This window comes from Pseudochaenichthys georgianus, chromosome 17, assembly GCF_902827115.2.
Source record: "Pseudochaenichthys georgianus chromosome 17, fPseGeo1.2, whole genome shotgun sequence".
NCBI classification, from domain to species: Eukaryota; Metazoa; Chordata; class Actinopteri; order Perciformes; family Channichthyidae; genus Pseudochaenichthys; species Pseudochaenichthys georgianus.
Window position 1 is genome coordinate 35,368,104 of NC_047519.1, and position 21,011 is coordinate 35,389,114.

General features: G+C 40.7%; 2 protein-coding genes across 2 annotated transcripts in view; one reads left to right on the forward strand and one right to left on the reverse strand.

Moving 5' to 3' along the window:
• Window positions 1–725: 725 nt before the first annotated feature.
• Window positions 726–5,968, reverse strand: LOC117461830 (uncharacterized). The gene is made up of 2 exons (XM_034103796.2): window positions 5,491–5,968; window positions 726–2,039 (listed from the first exon to the last, which is right to left on the reverse strand). Exons 1-2 carry the CDS (start codon window positions 5,774–5,776, stop codon window positions 1,150–1,152), a joined length of 1,176 nt encoding a protein of 391 aa, XP_033959687.1. The 5' UTR covers window positions 5,777–5,968; the 3' UTR covers window positions 726–1,149.
• Window positions 5,969–7,772: 1,804 nt separating this feature from the next.
• tesk2 (testis associated actin remodelling kinase 2) overlaps window positions 7,773–21,011 on the forward strand; it is a 48,496-nt gene continuing 35,257 nt past the window's right edge. The window contains exons 1-3 of the mRNA XM_034103793.2: window positions 7,773–8,182; window positions 11,228–11,646; window positions 14,087–14,206. Of these exons, the coding sequence (XP_033959684.1) occupies window positions 11,518–11,646; window positions 14,087–14,206 (249 nt within the window). The 5' untranslated portion in view covers window positions 7,773–8,182; window positions 11,228–11,517. The remainder of the gene's footprint in view (window positions 8,183–11,227; window positions 11,647–14,086; window positions 14,207–21,011) is intronic.

Sequence of the window (21,011 nt, forward strand, 5' to 3'; positions counted from 1 at the left end):
TATTTGGGGGCATTTGATGGCTTTATTAGACAGTGGAGAGATAATGGGAAATAAGGGTAAGGTTCCTTACAGACAAGAACTAGAGATGTTATGGATGACCACCAGGGTGCCCAATATTCAGACATGTTTTGTCCCAATTAATTTGGTTGACGGCATTTTCTGTCTTCGTTAACCACAAGAGCAAGTACATTAGAACTCATGTTCTCCTTGAGCGTGTAAGGAAGAAGGTTCCTGTTACAAGAATGTTTACTGTAGGGGCCGCAATCACCCAACCTCTGCTCCGGTGACTTGTACATATGTAAATCCACAAAAGGGAGAGTCCCAATGTATCCTGACTGCCAACACAAGGTGCCTCGTTTGCAATCCTTCAGGGAGGAACATACAGACGGGGACACCGTTTGAGCTCTGATGCCTGGTCATGTCAAGAGTCAACTGTCCTCAAAGCTTTGGTGTGTTCAGCCCGGATGCAGCAGCTGATGTGTGTGAAACAGATGTATGTAAATAAGGACGAGCTATAAGGAGATACTGTATAAATGTAAGTCATTAAAGTTCAACTACAAGTGTCAAAAAGGATGCAGACCTGAACAGAGACGGTTACACGCAGCTAACTGGTATCCAGACCCAACCAGCAGAGCACCGATCTGCACCGGCGTCCCGGTTGTGTCGAAATGTACATTTTGTTTTTTACTCAGTGTTTTATTTTCTATGAAATTGAAAAAGAGACATAAATGTTAAAAGGTTTATTTGTAAACGTACAGCGTATGAGTCGTTGTTCTTTTTAAAACGTCAAACAATACTTTGTGTTACCTCAAACATGAAGATAGAGGGATCATAGATCGCATTTTTTTAAACTTATATTAGATTTCCTGGTTTACATCATTATTTCTGATAACTGAAATAATGTTCATGTGTAGATTTGCAAGGTTTAGCATCGATGTCCCCACATGGGTTGTCTTGATGAATCTCTTAACTGGCTGGGTTAACGAACAGTACACAAGTCCAACAATGAGTCTGTACTCTGTCAGTTAAAATATGTTTTAAAATAAAGAACGAATGCACAGTAAAATCAGTCGGCTACATTACTCTTTAGTATTATAAAAAGGGAATTGGTTAGTTCACCTCGACACACATATTTCCTCACCACAACCTTCAAAGTGCGTTTTGGGAAAGCGCCTCTCTGTGAGTCCGCTGGTGAGTGCGCAGGTTGCTCCTCTGAGAGAAGCACTTCCCACACGTCTCGCACGTGTACGGCTTCTCTCCCGTGTGGATCCGCTGATGGATCTCCAGGTGGCTGACGCGATCGAAGCTTTTACCGCAGAACGGGCAGATGTACCACTTCTCCTTCATGCGGCCACTCGCTATCGTTTTATGCAACTCGGGGTCGTTAAAAAGAAAGAATCGGCTGTCCGGGTTAAAAGCCGATAAGTCTTTGGTTGGAGATTGTTTATCTGGGCAGAACCTGATGGACACGCCTCTCTCTGGGTGTATCGCTTCTGTCGTTGGACTTGGCTGAGCCTGGCTTAAAGTCACAGTTGATTTACTCGATGCACCTTGTCCATCATCCCTCATAAACCTGTCCGAGTACGCCGCCTCGGAGGAACTTTCAAAAATGTCCAAAGCGTTCTGAATGAGCAGGATTTCTGAGTCCAGATGTTGTGCCAGCTGCTTCGGCTCAAAGAAGCAGTCCGAGTCGTCCGCAGTGTCGCTGTCCCCCACGGAAACAGGCGACCACTGCTGGCTCTCTTGTTCCTCCATCGCCTCCACAGGTTGGAGGTCCACCTCCAGCTCAAGGTGACCATCGTTAACGCTGTGGTCCGTTTCCACCGTCTGCTCCACGATCTGAACGTCGTCCTCGTCCTCGAGCTTCACGATTAGGTCTTCGTCGTCATCGTCGTCACTCAAACAGAGGTCCGACTTGAGCTGCTCACACTGTACCTCTTCTGTCTGTGATGGTGACGTTTGGTGAGTCGCTGAAGTGTCCGCCTTCTCTCTGGCGCTCTGATCAGAACACAATGTCTGCACTGAATCTATAATCGGCCCTGAAATGACAGAGCAGGTGCATTTTATAACAGGCATTTAGTCAGACGGCTCCATTGCAAAATATTGTTGTAAAGATATTTTTTTCTATGTGACAGATGTGCCAATTTCAGTCAAATCAACTGTAGGTAGTTTACAAAGACTGGTACACCAGTGAGTCGTTAAATTAGGATGATTCTGGTAGTGCTTTAACAAAGGTGAAACTATTTACATTTCAAGTGAGGTTTCAAAGCTTTCAGATCAACCAGTTTAGGTACAAAAGGACCAACAGGTGTTTCTGCCAGACGTGTGGTGTCTGTGGCTGAGACATAACGAACAGTCAGGGTTCATACGCTTTTTCACCAATGACCTCTCCATGACCTTTACCTAATTTAACATGACCAAAAAATTACTTTCTTGCCAGAATGTGGCGGTGTGGCTTTCATGTAGAATGCTTGGTTTGCTGACAACGCCACCTGGGGGAGTTTCGCCCCCAGGAAATTACTAAAAACTAAAGTTATACAATTTAATAAAAGGCAATCAGGTTCGTTTAAACACCACAGGCAGAGACAGTATAAAGGATATTACAACAATTGTTATTTTATTGGTGCATAATTATATTCCTAATAGTACACAATATAATGTTATAAAAGTTCTCCAGGGAGGAGGCAGAAGGACAGGCACTGAAAATGGTTTATTTTAACACGGAAAAGGAAAATAAGGTCTGCATATGAAACATGTTGTGCCTATCTAAAACAAATCAAATAGGCTTACCGCGATTAGATTACATATAAATTATATTTGATGCAACTTTAGTTACATTTCCATGACTTTTCCAAAACTTTGGGAAAAATATTGTGTTCCATAACTTTTCCAGGGCCTGGAATTTGCATTTTGACTTTTCCAGGTTTTCAATGACCGTAAGAACCCTGCACAGTAAACATGTACTACACATAGTGGTAGCAGGTAGACCACTATAACTATAAACAGTTGTACAAGTGTAAAACGGGTAGTCTCGGTATGGTTTCATAATATCACAGAAAATCACCAAGACCTCAATGTTAGACATTTTTGCCTGATAAATAACGTTTGATGATGGACACAATGACGTTTTGTTTCAACTCTAGAATATATCTGTTAAGTTGTACACCTCATGTATATTGGTTCATGTGAAAACACGTTTGCACTCGTAACATTTTGAATGCAGGTCTTTTATTTGTACCAGAGTATTCCTACACTCTGGTATTTCTACTTTTACTCCAGTACATTATTTATCATTAGCAGTGGTGTAAAGTAACTAAGTAGATTTACTCCAGTACAATTCTGAGGGACTTAACTTAGTATTTCAATGTTGTACTACTGTGTACTTCTACTACAAGTCAGAGGTAAATGGTGTACTTTTTCTCCACTACATTTATTTATTACCTTTAGTTACTTTACAGATCTGGATGAATGATATGAAATATAATCAAGTGTTAAATCAGACTTTGGTTCCACCTGGAGTAAATTCACAAACTACCCTGCAGTATACAAAGTCATTCAAACTAGCTGCTCCTTTACCAGTTTTGATAACATACAGTGGGGAAAAACAGTATTTAGTCAGCCACCAATTGTGCAAGTTCTCCCACTTAAAAAGATGAGAGGCCTGTAATTTTCATCCTAGGTACACCTCAACTATGAGAAAAAAAAAATCCAGAAAATCAAATTGTCTGATTTTTAAAGAATTTATTTGCAAATTATGGTGGAAAATAAGTATTTGGTCAATAACACGGACTTTCAACTCCCTCCAAAGATTTTCTATGGGGTTGAGATCTGGAGACTGGCTAGGCGACTCCAGGACCTTAAAATGCTTCTTACGAAGCCACCCCTTCGTTGCCCGGGCGGTGTGTTTGGGATCATTGTCATGCTGAAAGACCCAGCCACTCAAAATCTCACGATACATGGCCCCATTCATTCTTTCCATTACACGGATCAGTCGTCCTGGTCCCTTTGCAGAAAAACAGCCCCAAAGCATGATGTTTCCACCCCCATGTTTCACAGTAGGTGTTCTTTGGATGCAACTCAGCATTCTTTCTCCTCCAAACACGTCTAGTTGCGTTTTTACCAAAAAGTTCTATTTTGGTTTCATCTGACCATATGACATTCTCCCAATCCTCTTCTGGATCATCTAAATGCTCTCTAGCAAACTTCAGACGGGCCTGGACATGTACTGGCTTAAGCAGGGGGACACGTCTGGCACTGCAGGATTTGAGTCCCTGGCGGCGTAGTGTGTTACTGATGGTGGTAGCCTTTGTTACTTTGGTCCCAGCTCTCTGCAGGTCATTGACTCGGTCCCCCCGTGTGGTTCTGGGATTTTTGCTCACCGTTCTTGTGATCCTTTTGACCCCACGGGGTGAGATCTTGCGTGGAGCCCCAGATCGAGGGAGATTATCAGTGGTCTTGTATCTCTTCCATTTTCTAATAATTGCTCCCAGTTGATTTCTTCACACCAAGCTGCTTACCTATTGCAGATGCAGTCTTCCCAGCCTGGTGCAGGCTACAATTTTGTTTCTGGTGTCCTTTGACAGCTCTTTGGTCTTGGCCATAGTGGAGTTTGGAGTGTGACTGTTTGAGGTTGTGGACAGGTGTCTTTATACTGATGACGAGTTCAAACAGGTGCCATTAATACAGTTAACGAGTGGAGGACAGAGGAGGCTCTTAAAGAAGAAGTTACAGGTCTGTGAGAGCCAGAAATCTTGTTTGTTTGTAGGTGACCAAATACTTATTTTACCGAGGAATTTACCAATTAATTCATTAAAAATCCTACAATGTGATTTCCTGGATTCTTTCCCCCCATTCTGTCTCTCATAGTTGAGGTGTACCTAGGATGAAAATTACAGGCCTGTCATCCTTTTAAGTGGGAGAACTTGCACAATTGGTGGCTGACTAAATACTTTTTTGCCCCACTGTGTATATATTATTCTGAAATGGACCAATCTGCACAATGACTACTTTTACTTTTGGTACTTTAAGTATATGTTGATGCTGATACTTTTGTAATTTTACTTAATATTTTGAAAGCAGGACTTTTAATTGTAACAAAGTACATTAAAATGAGGTATTGCTACTTTTCCTTCAGTAAAGAATAGTAGTACTTCTTTAGTACTTCTCCCACCACTGTACAGACCCCATGTCCCTGTTGCACATTTTTAAATTAACTTCTGATGTGTATAGAAATATTTATTCATTTTCTAAAAATGGTGCACACAACCTAATTCTCCCCTGAGATAAATAAAGTATTCTGCTTGTGATGGATTCTGAGTCACTTGATTGGAAAAGGTTCTTCTCCTCTTCCTCTTTTACAACTATATTCACCCACTGTAGTTACATTTTGACTGCAGGACTTTTACTTGTAACAGAGTATTCCTACACTCTAATACTTTTACTTTTGTACAAGATCTGATTACTTTTTCCACCTCTGATCGTTATCCTTACCATCATCGTTGGGCGGCAGCAGCACGTTCTGTTGCTCTCTTTTGGAGGAAGATGATGAGGAAGATGATGATGAAGAAGACAGACTTGTAGTGTGACACCGCTCTTTTTCCATCATCAGCAGCTTTCTGTTCAGGGCTTCAATCTCGCTCTCTCTGCGGCGCAGCTCCACCTGAACGAGGTTGAACCCGTCCTCCCACAGTTTACTGATCTCCACCACAGCAGCTTTAGCGAAGATCTCCATGATGGAGGTTAACTTGCTCTGGAAAACCACACAGTTGGTCGCCATGTTGTTTCCCTCTGCGGTGACGGGACGTGTTCACTAACTTTATATGTGCGACAAATCACACGACAGTGACAACGTCTGTAGTTTACATAACGGTTGCTGTTTGAGACGAAAAACATGGAAGTGTGATACAATAGTAACAGGAAATGGAAACTGGTCATGTGATTGAGGATCTACGGCGCGGGTGGAGGGACAAAAAGGCCTCAGCAGGAACTCGAACGCTAAAAACAAACCGCACATTCAGGCTCATCTGCACTCGTTTTTGCACAATAGACCCATTTAAGCAACATGTATGCACAATATATTTGTTATAATTGTATTATAGATATCGATGTATGAGCGTGTTCATCACTTTAATGTTGCACTTGGTAAATGTGCGGTGTATTTGAATTAATTTATACCATTGGGTAGCTTAACATATAATATTAATAATATATAATAATGTATACATTGATTTATATTTTGTTTTAATTATCTGCAATGTAGCAAGTAAATAAATCTATAAAATAAATGCAGTGGAGTAAAAAAATACAACATTTGCCAACAAAATGTAGTGGAGTAAAAGTATTAAGTAGCATAATGTGAACATACTCAATTAAAGTACAAGTACAACCTTTTATATTATCTTAATCACAATGCTTGGGTAAATGCACTTCCTTAACATAACAAATACACGGTTCATAACAAACTTTAATGATAAAGATGCTAAGTCAAAAACATTAAATCCAAAATAATAAGATCCAATGTTTAAAATAATGTGAAAGGCCTATGTCAAAATATTGAGAAACGATGTTGTATCATGGTGAAAGTCAAAGTCAAAATCTTACGATACTACTAAGTCAGAAGTAATTATATACTAAATTAAAGAAAGGAGATACTAAGTCAAAATATTTAAAGTTTTATGTTTTATGCTAAGTCACTACTTAGAGGAAATGGGCATCCATAACAAACCATACAAAAAATCCTCCTAAACACAGTAAATACTAGCTTTATAACAACCTATAATGTTGTTGTGTGTATGTATTTATGTATGTATGTATGCAGGGGAGAAAACGGTAATTAAGCTTGTGGCAAAACACTGTTTGTGGGACCAGCTTGCTGTAGTTTGAGTTAGATATGTGCAGCCGTGCTTCCTAATTTTGTCCACTAGATGAGGCTCTATTTCCATGAGAACACAACAGCTGAGGTCAAGTCACCTTCTCTCAAAAGAAACACACTATTAAAGTATTGGCCAATAAAAAACCCAGATACTTTATTGTATTTCGGTCAGTCTCAAACTGTGCAACACATTCAATCAGTGGCCATCTGTTAACACAATCCTGACAATAAAATAAAAACATTTCCCTTTAAGTTCTCCAATTTGTTGCAGATCAAAGACCTTTGGTGAGACAATAAAGATGGAAACTAACAAAAGCAGTAGCCAATGAGGTTGCATTCGGGAGCTCAAACTAACTTTGCCAGAAAATGTTTGCACCAATGTTTGAAGTGGTTTAAGCTAAAGTCATCGGTCAAAAGGTACTTTTTAGTGACAACATTTACAAAATTGAAAATATTACATATAGTCAAAGTCAAATTCATGTTGTGTTGCTGTATGCCTATTTTTTGTTTACCATTTTAAAGCACTGTTAACAGCATGTAATAGAAGTGATGGACAACTGAAATGTGCAAATTGTAAAAACAAAAATGATGTTGATAATTATTTCCTTTGAATCTTCTTTTTAAGTACATTTAGAAAAACCTCCTATTATTTATCAAATGTTATTTATATTTTTAAATACTTCAGGTATATTATTATTATTATTATTATTATTATTATTATTATTATTATTATTATTATTATTATTATCATTATTATTGTTGTTGTTGTTGTAATTTATATTATAATTAATTATCATCATTATTATTATTAACCGTTAAAGGAGTTTAACACGCCTGGCCATTGATTGGTTAATCCACCTGCCAATCAAACGTGGGCGGGGCCAGTGGGAGTTTACTCGGGTGAGAGCGAAGAGACGACGGAGCTGTCAAACAGCAACAATCGCCTGAAATATTATCCCGGGCGGTACAACAAACATCGTACTTTGCTCTTTTGTGGAAACAAGGACGACCGGAGCAGTCTTCGAGTTCGCCTTTTGCATTAACCCTAAGGAAATCTTGACTTTTAAATGGTTAGCGACGAAAAACTTCCTGTTTGGTGTTTGTTGGTGGTTCTCAGGCTAATGTTTGTTAGCTTTTCGCTTAGCTCGAGTTTTGTTGACAAACTAGCATTCCTTGCTAGTTTCTGAGCAGCTGCGTTTCCAGCTTCAGGGGGTCGTGGTCGTTGTTTTGACAAGTGCTGTAAAGTTGGGAATGGCATGTGGGGACCCCGCTTGAGTTATTCATGCACACATCTCCATGACTTGATAACAGGTAAGTCCGTTTTACATTTTTACAACGATGATACTGACTGCTTTGGTTTGTTTACACAGAGGTGGAAGAAGTACCAAAGTAAGTAAGTAAGTAGTAAAAGTAGGAATACTCGTGAAAGTCCTGTATTAAAAATGCTATTCAAGCAAAACTGGTAGCACACACTTCGGGCAAGCATCTAACGGAAGAACCGTGACATTTTAGATCACATGTATAATCTCATTTTTAGAAATAGTATACATCGGGATTCTTGAAAAAAAACTTTATTTAAAAATCCTGCGTATGAAGTATTTTTTACACTGCGTAGACGTATGTGTGCATATCTTTGGTATTCTGTTATCAGGCACATAGATGACAAATCATTGATTTAGCTACTTGTCGTTTTTAAGAAACAGCCATTTAATGCTATAGACTTCTACTAAAATATAATGACATTTAGTCAAAATACTAAATGGAACAACGAAAATGTTTGACCAATATTAAACATTATTACGATTTGTGCCACCCCACAAACTATACCAAGATAGTCCGTTTCAGGTCAGGAATGGGTTAATATGACTTACCAAGCTGTCTTGGCAGCATTCACTCATTAACTGTCTCTGGTATCCACATAATGAGCAGGTTTTTTCTCTGCCCCATGGACTTGTTCATTACTTTAAACCCTTGAGGAATGACCGGTATGCAGCAGCTCGCATATCTTTGCAATTCAACACAATAGATTGTGGTCAGATAAGAGGCTTCTATTCACTTTTGTTGAATGTGACCTTGCTCAAATACTTGGTATAATTGCTCTTTTAGTGAATGTAGGTCCCTCAATCACTCGCATGAGAAAAGGTCAGCAGATTACTAAAACACAGATTATTTTATTAATCGACCCCTGAAAGGATCAGTAGATATTCTCACGTTTAAATGTTTGTTTTATCTTCATTCGAGATGCACGTACACAGTATTTCTCTATAACAAGTAACTGTCCCTCACACACTCACACACGCCCGCGTACTACCTCTTGCCCGAGACACAGGCTGCACCCTATCATTATAACATCACTTAACTTTTTGATTTATCGCTGACGGTTTCTATTAGTCTGTAATCCAGCGAGACGCAGCTGGATAGTGTTCAGTCCCCAACACTACTGTTAAAACATATGGCCGGAGGCGGCTTCGGAGATGTCCCATCTGTTTTGGAGTAGCAACAAGCCACATTTTATAGACCGGCTTTAAAAAGTCCACCCTTTTCCATGAAGAGGGCCTTTGCTGTGGTGTCTTAAATGCATGTCTTTTGGATATGTAGGCAACAGGGTTTGGTTTAGAAACAAATATAGTTATGTACGCTGGTGGCTTGCCTATTCTGCCTTTTTTAGCATCACGATGATATTCCTCAGCATAACTCATTTAGCTCGTACATTACAGGTGTGATATGATCCTATTTGTAAACTATGTCGTGTCTTAGCTCGTCTTCCCTGTAGTTTGGGATGTTTGTTTACCGGCTGATGCTGCGTGCGTGATGTGTGTTTACTGCAGGAGTGGGTGTAAAGAAATGTTTTGGTTGTCAGTTTACTGCTTTGGGCTGGAATCATCCTCCTGAATGAGGGGTGATTCCAGCCCACCCGCTGTGACTTGTCGAGTAACACAGAATGTTGCGTTCTTATTTCTTTGCCTCATTTGTATCACTGAAATTCTAGTAAGCGTAGGAAGGTTGTGTTAGCTGGACTCGCCTGACCACTATGTGGGTGTGTGGGTACAGAAGCTCTTCTCTGCTGGCTGTTTTCAACCAAGCGGGGTTTTTATATCTGTCCTCGCCGACCTGTAGCGCTACAGTGAGTCTCTGATCCCGCCGCGGGGCTGATGGGAAAGCTGCTGAAATGAAAAAGCAAAGCCTCGGCCCTGGTACTTGTGGCTTGCAATTTTATTGGCGCTGGTGCTTTTTATTTCTGTCGTACCACTTCAACAAGGAAGAAAATGAAGTGTTATTGCAGAGAACTGGGATAGTGGGGGATGAAAAGCCTTTTAAGGATGTTGCTGGGACAGGGAATGATGTCAGGAGTCGTCCAGTAGATCTACTCTCGTGTCTGTGATGTAATGCTAACACAGCAGATTCTGGCTGTCTCATATCAAAGCTGTTTTTAGTATCTGATCTCATGAGACCTCTCCTTGGCCTAGGATTCACTGTTGTGTTTCTGCGTTGGTTTATTATAGGCCGCTTCAGTGTATTTCCTTTCATTTGGCTGCAACTACTCCCCATTTGCTGGAAAATGTTTACTACAATTGTTGTCTTTTGTACACTTAACATTTCGGACAACCTCCGTCATATAACAGCATTGAGTAAGTACTTCCATGTCAGGGTGCGGGGTGGCAGGCTTTGTAGTATTAAAACCAATAGTGTGAATTGACCATGACTGTTTTATGATGCTCACTGCGAGGCACTAGTACGAGGGGATAGTTCAACATCAAAGGAAAAGTTAGTCATTGTTTAACTTCCATTATTTAAAAGCAGTTAAAGTTACATTTTGACACAAGTGTAACTCTACGTCAGCTTTCTGAAGTGGATGGAAAACACCCATCTATTAGTATTGACCTATTAGTCTGCTTATCCATTACAGGGCTGTTGGGAGTTTGCTTCTCTGATTAACCTGGACTTTTGTTTACAACTCGTGTAACTCTCCAAAGTCGAGTTTTACTCAACTTTTCTTCCATTGTAGAAAATATATTCACGACGTGACTCAACGTGTCTTATCAACCAAATAGATCTTTCCCTGGAATAAAGTTAGATATGAATGCTGCATTGTTTGAGGGTAAAGCCCTTTAGTCATGCACCTCCTTTCCTGTTACCCTTTGTACCCTGCTGATTTTGTTTTGGATGGCAGAAAGGTCCGGGACCTGAGCTATTCCTTGGCTAATCTCCCATAATTGGACAATCGGCCCCTATTACAGCCATTACATTTGGGCCTGTTGAGCAATAGTGGCTTGTCTCCTCCATCCTAGGCCAGGCAGCTGCTAATACACCTTTATTATCATTTAGGATTTTTAATTATTGTTTTTATTTCTTTAGGTATCCAAGGGTTTTCTATACATCTTTCAAACATGTGAAAACCCTCTCCTCCTGGTGGACTCCCCAGTTACAAGCAGCGAGGAACAAGTAGGAGACATCTTGGATCCAGCCACTGTGTCACCAGGCGCTCCCTAAGCACACCAGTTTCAACTGAAGTCTACGTGCGTGACACATTTCCTCCCAGGAAACAAACGTAGTAAAGTCCCGGCGCCACTCAAACAATCCTGTCCTCATGTCATGTGGGTACATCACAGGAAAAACCCCATATTACCCGCATCATCTTTTACGCCATGGACCGGAATAAACGCAATTCCATCGCTGGGATCCCGACGCGACCCGAACGCATCGACGAGGACAGAGATGGTGTCGGAGGCGTAGGGGGCTTTGAGATGGGCTTCGAGATGGGCCCGCCTCCACAGGTCAGTCGCTGTTTATTCTTCATGTTTATATTAACATGTAGATACATTTCACAGGTGCAGAGCGAGGCTCGGCGACGTGGAGAAAATCCAATATCACAATATTTCGGATCAAATACCCTGATGTCGATATATTGCGTCAATATTGTTGTGCGTACAAATGGTGCTTTCTACAAAATATTAACACAATTACATTTTCGATAAATAGCCATCTTTATGTGTTAATTATTGCTAAATTAGTAACAAATAAATATCAACAACCTGAACAGTCCGGTAAGTTCAGTAAAAATAACACCACTTTACTGTAACGCAGCCTTTAAAACAAGGAAGAGACACTTGGAAATATTACGATATTAAAATAGTAAGAGGAAAAGTAGCCTCATATCACAATGTCAATATAATATCTACATATATATTCTAGCCCTAGTGCAGAGCTTACATACTGTAACAGTATACAGGGCTCCCGTGCAGACATATTAAAGGTTCAAAATGTCTTTAAATAATTAATTTGTAATTTCCATTTTCCTGAACGCTCTGGATAAAGAAACCAAACAATGTAGAGCTCTGACACAATCAAAAGAATCATGTCTCTGGGCCCGTTACGGCCCGTCCACACGGCGGCGTGCGTTGCTTCAACGGAGAAGCTCCCCATTCACTTTGAACCGCATCGTGGTTCCGTCGCTTTGCCTCCATTGCTCGCTTCTAAAGTTGAGAAAAGTTCAACTTTTCAAGCTTCGACGGAAGCGTCAGCCAATCAAATCACAAGCGCTAGCCAATCAAACCGCGTGCTTGTGTGACCGGCAAGCTTCAACGCACGCTACCGTGCGGACGATACGTAAGTGTTGTTTCATGTGGAACTATTTGTTTCATGTGGAACTACTTGAGCAGGTCTTGAAAAAGAGATCAATGCTCTCAATGGGATTCATCTGTATAAATAAAGGTTTGAAATGAAGTGTTGATGCATTTGCTCCAAAGCCAAGTTGGACGAGTCGGTTGTTGTCCACAGTCAGTCGTACATTATGAGAGGTTTGAGCATTAATATTGTTGTTGCCAAACGTTCTGATAAAGATTGTTGTTGTTTGTCTATCACTATTAAACAACGTTCCATCACTGGAACAATGTGTGCTCATGAGATAAATATAATGCGATATGACCAAAAACATTTCACACATTTTTCAATGTTTCCCAAGCTATTTTGTACAAATGGTTTCGTAGTTGAGCGACAAAGAGCACTGTTGATTGATTAAGCTCAAATATTCAGTTGATATTTCATGTCCTTTTCCTTTTATGTCTTTAAGGGACCCTATTATGCTTATTTGAGTTTTCCCGCCCCTGTACGAAGTAACACTCACACTTCTATTGGCTCGCGCTCCAACTTTATATATACAGTCTATGGCTCCAACTAGCGGTGGGCGATATTGAAAAATATATTATCACGATATTTTTCAAGCAGTATCACGATAGACGATATATATCACGATATTTTTCAAGCAGTATCACGATAGACGATATATATCACGATATTTTTTCATGTCGGTTATTATGGTTATTTTTCAAGTTACTTAACAGTACAAGCACCTACGAGGTAACATAAACTAAAACTAAAAGGAGTAACAGACCAAAGTAGCATTTCAAGCTGGTTTTATTTCTGAAATGAACAATTCAACATTTTGATATGGCTTCAAGGCGCAGTTTCTCAGTATAAAAATGAACTTTCTGAGGTAGCACGAGCTGTGAACATCAATAAACATGAAAAGGAGGGTAAAACATAACGAAGTAAAACATCAATGAGGAAAAGTCAGTGCCAAACAATTCAAATGTAAACTTTAGACTTGAAGTGCAATAAAAGACTTTAGCATAACTGAAGGGAAACGTTTATTTTTTTTATAGTTTTCTTTTCAAATATATATTTAAAATTTTTTTTTTTATTGCGATAGATACGATATCTCTGAAAAAGCATATCGTGGAGACCTAATATCGTCACGACGATATATATCGTCATATCGCCCACCCCTAGCTCCAACACATTGTACGTGATAGGCTAAGGGGCTGGACATCTCTAAGCTGTTGACCAATCACAGCAAAGCCGGCCAGCTAACCAATCAGAGCAGACTGGGCTCTGGTTTCAGACAGAGGGTGAAAAGAGGTGCTGCAGCATGAGAACAATAAAGAGCTTTGTGAACATTAAAGCGTGGAGACACGTCACAGTACAAACATCCTCCTGAAATGAGCACGATGGGGCCCCTTTAAGTGGATGCAATGTTGGATCCTGGAAACATTTTTATTGCCCACGCTGAAGCCATTGTGCAAATGACAATAAAACCTTTGAATGTTTTAGTATAAGTACACACTAGAGTCCATGTTTTTTTTCCACAAGGTTTGTGCGGTTTCCGTGAGATACGATGTTAACGTGTTGAAACGAGTCTGTTCCTGTGTTCTGCAGGTGGGCCGGGTGTGGCCCTCGTCCTACAGAGCCCTCATCAGTGCCTTCTCCTGTCTCACACGCCTGGATGACTTCACCTGTGAGTGGATCGGCTCCGGATTCTTCTCTGATGTCTTCAAAGTGGGTTCAGAGCACACTAACCTTTCTTTCCAGGGGTTCCTCGGGCTGCCCTTGACTTTCTGACCTTTTTCTATCCCTTCGTTTTGGATCCATTGTTTTGTATTCACGCCTCACTTTCCATCCATGGTGTTTTATAATAGACTAGACGGACATTAGATAACACATAATCATTTGACCTCGTGATCGATTTGGTTTTCCCCCTGCTACGTGACTAAAGCCACGTGCCTTTTATGCAATGGTCAAGATTAACAGTCATAGAACTAAAAAGGGGACTTGTTGTGCATGGCCCTCCACAGGAAGCATTTCTATTGGTTTGAACTACTACTAAAGTCATTTTTCCATTTCATTCGATCGTGTCAAGTCGATATGCTTGGCGGGTCGACGGCTGATTGTTTCTGGGCTATCTTGGTCTTCGCTCACTCACCAGTTTTTTCTGGACATTTTTAGGTCAAGTTAGACTGCGATCACTTCAAAGACATCACTTGCACATGGAGTTGTTAACCCCGTTGTCTTCTCCCTCCAGGCATGGAAGAAGTCACACATGCATGTTTGGTGCTATTAGTCTGGTTGGTTAGGTAAGGTGAAGCCCCTCTTCGAACAAGAATCAGCAGATACATTTTATTTCCCTTATTTAGTCTTTTTAACAAGAGAACGATGACTTTAGTTTAGTGTGAAAAGACCACTCGTCTAGGAAATAGCTCAACGAATCCATAGGCTCTGATTTTAAGTTGGTTTGTTGTGACTTAAGATAAGATGGACTTTTATTAATCCCCGTGGGGAAATGGTTTCTCTGCATTTGACCCATCCTAGTGTGCTGCCATTTTGAACGGCGCCCGGGGAGCAGTGTAGGAACAGTGCCTTGCTCATGGACACCTCGGTAGCACTTGGTCTTGCCGGGACTTGAACTGGTGACCTTCCAGTTGCCAAGCCAAGTCCCTATCGACTTCGCCACCACCGCCCCAACTTCTGGATGCGCACCACTATGCAAGACTGACCCTGTGTTATGCAAAGGTTTAACGCACGGAATAAACTTCACAAGTATGGGGGAAGGGCCCCTCTATGTACCAAGGGAAATAATCAGATTAATTGAAATGATGGCCTAGATGGACGACATTAAGCCAGGCTCAGTCTCACTTCATATTACTTTTTTTATATCAAATTGCAGTTTAATCAACAACGGTTTCTTGTCACTCTTTGTGTACTGGAATTGTTCTACGGTCTGAGCGCAGAATAATAAGCCTTCTACTGTTACAGTGAATGTTTAATGTATGGAGAAGTTCTTTGACATTGAGAAGCCATTGTGTTCCTCTCTCACGCTATATCTAAGGGCTGGGCTGATGGATGATAATGATGATTGTTTCTGACAGCTGTTGGGATTGCCCTGGCTAATCTGAAAGATCTGTATTTAAGAAAAACGTGGTGTCTTCTAAAGATTTTATAAAGCATATTCAAAATAACTGTTTATTTAAAGCAGTTAGGAGGCAACGGGATGTAAACACTGGAGCTTATCAGAACGTACATTACTGCAAGTGAGTGACATAACGGCACAATCATTAAATTGTCTAACTAAGAATGCAGCTAGTAACAATAATCCTCTCGGTACATATTGCACATAAGTGTTTTCGCACAGCATTGATCTTGTAGTCTTTGTTTAATGACACATGTACCGCATGTATCGGTGAGTAAAACAAGTATGGCCATTTTAGATTAAACCGTTTTTGCTGCTGTTTTAAAAAATGCTTTTCAAATGTAGTATTTTGTTTGTGCTCCGGTGAAGAGAAGCTGTCGAAATACTGTCCAGAACTTTCTGCCATATCAGATAAAAACTGACTTCTCCATAGATGTTATTACAACAACAACAACAACACTGCGAGACTAAGCCATGACTCGATGCCACTGTCGGTCACAAACTATTCAAGACACGTTATTAAACTGTAGAAAAACATTACAACCGTTTTTACAAGGAGAGTAAAGTTGTTGTTATAAATTGTCTAGCATATGGCTAGGCGTGTTTTAAACTATAAGCGCCATGTAGCTTTATCATTTAAGAAATTCTATTATATTTGGATAATGACTGCAGCGGATCGTTTTGAGTTTCTTTGATTCAGATCGGTGTGAAAACTCTAATAGAAGCAGCTCGTCTCCACCTTATCTACATCTAGGATGGACCATTTAAGTCCATATGTTGACCAGCTGATCCAAATGAGGCTCTTGTAAATGTTTGGAGAAAGGTTTACATTTCCAACACACATAATCAAGCTTTTGTGGGCCGTGCTTCCCGTGTGTAATAATAACCTCTCCCTGTAGTTGGGTAATGGAAATATCTAATACCTTTTGTATTCTGCGAGAGAGAGAGGAATGCATAGGTAAACAGAGAGACAAGAGGAAATGGAGCAGAATGAGGAAAAGCTTAAAGTCAAGGAGGATGACAGACGGAGACGGGAACAAAAGGGCGGTGAAATTAATGGTGACAGAGGTTGAGGGTAAGAGGAATCGGAGGGGGAAAAGCTTCTGATGTCGAGGAGATGTGGTGGTACGCCTGACGAAAAGGATAACAAATAGGGATTGGTATTTTGGAATAAAGTTCTGGAGAAGATTGATTTATGGCGCATTTCCACTACAGCGCGGTTTAAGTGTGCCGTTTTTGTTTGCGTTTCCACTCGGCGTAGTTCCGGCTAGCGGGTACTTTTTCACAGTTTTTCTGTCTCTCCAAAGTCGAGGTTCTTTCCGGGCCAACAACCGGGTATGCTAGACTAGTGTGAGAATCGCTGGCAACTACAACAAGATGAACATATGTTTCCGTGTAATACAAGTTTCAAAATGATGCCGAAGTAACAACATACTGAAACCGGTTAGTAAAAACCATGAATGAATGCTTTGACAAGTCCGCAGACAGACGGCAGGCGAAAAACCCTTTTGAAATGCGTGTTTTCTAAATTGGAGCTTGGCTAAGCTAACGTTATATATGCTCCGACCGTCCACACTCACAGCAACGGCCTATACAGACATAAATAAAGCAGCGACTGTATTCGCCATGACACAGGCAGTCTGTGGTTTGTACTTGTTTAACTTTTGTCTAGTTTCTGAACAGATATGAGGAGCTGCGAGCTCTGAGTGCTAAGAGCTAACGGCTGTGTTGTTTTTCTGGGGCTCTCATTGAAGATGACGTCACGGCTCCGCCTACACTGCGTTACTATAGTTACTGCCCCAGTTCCTAAACTGTAATGGAAATGTGCCATAAAGTGAACCTGGCCTACCAAGGCCTAACCATACCGTGCTATGCTGTGCGAGGCCCTGCAGTGGAAATGCGCCATTAAGAGGTTTTCTAGAGCTTGGGTTCAGGGGAGGGGGAGAAAAGGGAGAAAGGGTTTGGAAGACATTTACCAGAAATGATCAGTTTGGTAAAGAGGAGATGTTTAATGTTATTCCATTGTTTATTTATTGTGAGGGTGCAAGAAGGCAGGGGTCAATGAGGTAAAAAGACGCATTTGGGGTTTACCACTGGGGGAGATGAGGATTAAGAACGAGGGATTGTCGGAGGCCGCAGGGTGGAGGGGAAAGAGGGGGATCAGGACTACATGCAGATGGGGGGATGTGAGGAGTGAGGAGTGAGGAATGGGGGGTCGGAGGAGGATAGACGGATGTGGGGGAGGAGGCCTTCAGAGGAGTGGCCATCTGTTGTTTCGGCTGTCCTGTGGTGGAGACGGTCGGCTCCTATAGCCAGCCCCTTCCTTTGAACTTGAACAGAGCGATGTCTGTGTCTGTATACGAGACAGAAACACTGAGAGAAGAAACACAGAACAACTCTTCCAATCTGAAATGGGGATTTAGAGGTATTGACAGAAACTGTGAGCTCATGTTAATAATACAGATGTATAGGGGAAATAATCCAGCGCCCTTTTAATCTCACTATTTGTCATTGCTCTACATCCCTAAACCTGTATTTTACTTTTCAGTGTAATAATTGTGCCAAAAAAGGGACAAAGTTTAAGATGAATCTGACATTATTATTTTATTTTTGTATTTTTACATATTCTTTAGGTTTTACAAAGATATTTCGCCATAACATTGCTCTGGGGAATTTATTTTGATATTATAATCATGTAATAAGAACATCTTGATATCATAACAGCCCTAATCTAAGATGTTTTAATGATTTTTCTATTTAATATTGATATTTATTTTGGTATTTTTAATCTTTGTTTCGTTTTACAAAGATATATCGCCATAACATTGCTCTGGGGAATTTATTTTGCTGTGATAATCATGTAATAAGAAAATCTGATATCAGCCTTAATCTGAATGAAAAGGATTTTTCTATTTAATATTGACAATTCGCTAACCTTTCAACCTCAGAAAGCTCTCCAAATCCTGATATAGCTGTATAGCAACAGTTTTGCCCATTACCTGTCACTGTTGACACCTCATATATAACCCTCGTTGACCTTCTCCCGTCCCCTTCCTGCTGAAAGTGATACGGCCCGTCCATTGTGCCGTACTCGGTGTACTGTGGCTCTGATGATGGAAGAGAGCCATTGTTAGAAGATGATGTAAAGCTGCCCACTGTTGCACTGAAAATGACTCCCAGCCTTCAGTGGAACTCGACAAAGTATATTCGTGCAGGAACTACTTGGAATACTCGTCCATTAATACATTATTTCCATTGCATACAACTTTACTCCACTACACTTCAGAGGGAATAACACACTTTTTACTCCAGTACATTCATCTGATGGCTTTAGTGACGTGTTACTTTTCATATCACAATAAGTCAAACCCTTCCTGCCACCTGTATCTCCAAATGCGGCGATTTTAAGTAAAATACCTGATAAACTAAAGTCACGGTGTCCGCGGGGTCTTAAAAAGTATTAAAAGTTGATAAATCAATTTAGCGAAAAAGTATTAAACTACATTTTCCAAGGTATAACATTTTGTAGCTTGTTTTCAATAAGTATATGAATTGTCCAGAGAGGTTGTGTTCTACAGTCTGCCTGAATGTAGTCATGGCGTAGGTGTGTAGTGTGATTCTGTGTAGTTTATTGATGGCATCCCGTTGGGTGTGACGTCATCTGAACGGGACATCGCTCGCTCACTGCTTGATAGCTCGAAGCTCCGTTTACGCCGGCTGTTAAACAACATCGTTATGGGGAAATGCAAGTCTGCGTCCAAATGGTTGGAAGATAAGGAGGAAGGACAATCAATACTGTGTATAGTCAATGTGAGGTAAAGTGTGTCGCCATGGTAACCGGTTCAAACTCCAAGTGGCGATGAGGTCTTAAAAAGTATGGAAAGGGTTTTAAAAAGTCTTGCATCTGACTTCAGGGTTCCTGCTTAGAGCCTGAAAGTGTAACATTTTAAATTAGCACAGCCTTAATAACCACAGGGGTTAAATGCAACATGCACAATAATGCAGCAGTAAACCCAAACACATCATGTATAATAGTAAAAGGTCACTTTTAATTATACTTTTTGACGTTTTGAGTACACCGTGCTGATGAAACTACTTTATTAAGGTCACCAGCCTGTTAATCTATAATAACATGTTAAATTGTATTTTTACAGTATGGTATTAGTTCTTTTAAGAAAGCAAAGTATCTGAACATTTCCAAAATGGTGTTCAGGCTTTCTTTAGCCTGCACTGTTATCTTCTGAGAGAGCTGTTTACCTTAGGAAAATAAGGGGTATCCAAATTATCTAACGCCACTTATTGTTAAGCGATACATCATTAATCTAATCACATGTTATTATTTCTATTTTCCACAACAACACATACTGCGTCACAAGGCCGCATTAGCAGCACGGCCCCCTTTCATTATCATGTCTGGTGTGCTTCAAAGTAAACAAGGTGTTCAAAGTGCTCGATAGATATAGCCTTCATGCTCTGCTTTGCATCACGCATGTACAGCATGATGCTTCCGAAAGATCTCTTGAACTTTGAGTATGCTCTTTGCTGCTGAAGGCACGGTGGGATCCCGTTAGCCTTCTCACGCGGCTGCGTCAAAGCTGCATCACGGGCTGCGTCTGCTGTCAGGAAGTGAGCGAGCGAGTGTTTGCTGCAGCTCCGTCTTCTCACGTGCTGCCTTCCGTGGTTTGCTGGTTGATGTATCCTATTTGCATGCATATCAATGTATCAAGAAGAAACCTAAATTCTTGGTATTTGACGAGTCACGCAGTCGCTAAGAGCTGCGGTGGGAAGGCCTCCGGTCACTGAGACTGTGAGGTGAAGAGGCAAACACCATTTCTGTATTTACAACTCTTTATATGCTGCCTTAGAGGGAAGAACTCTGTTAAGGGCTTCTACAAAGGCTTTATTAAATGAATTGCAGTTAATTTGGGAACATATTGTTTATGAGTAAATACTTCAATTGAATCTTTAAATGTAATGTAACTTTTTAAAACATTACGCAGCTTTTTCTATCAGTCAAAATGGATACAAAAAGCATGTTAGGAGTTTAGTTTTGCCTTACCACCACTTCACGATACGACACTCCACGTGACCTTAAAGGTGGGGGAGGTCATTTTGGAGAAACAGCTCGAGTGCGCTAGAATTTGAAAAAATCTGCCACTTCCTCACAGAGCCCCGCCTGACCAATGAGGGCACGAGGTAAATTTGTGCCCAGATGGAAGGCTGACAGGCAGGTAGGCCGTCCAGTTACTTTAGCCGGGCCGAGGCAGATGATTGGTCGTGCTTTTTACAGCGCCACGGCTTCCACTGATGATATTTTTTTAATGGATTTGTTGTCAAAGCACTTCAGATATTCATTGCTATCGGGATGTTCAGAGCATTCCATGGAATATAACAAGT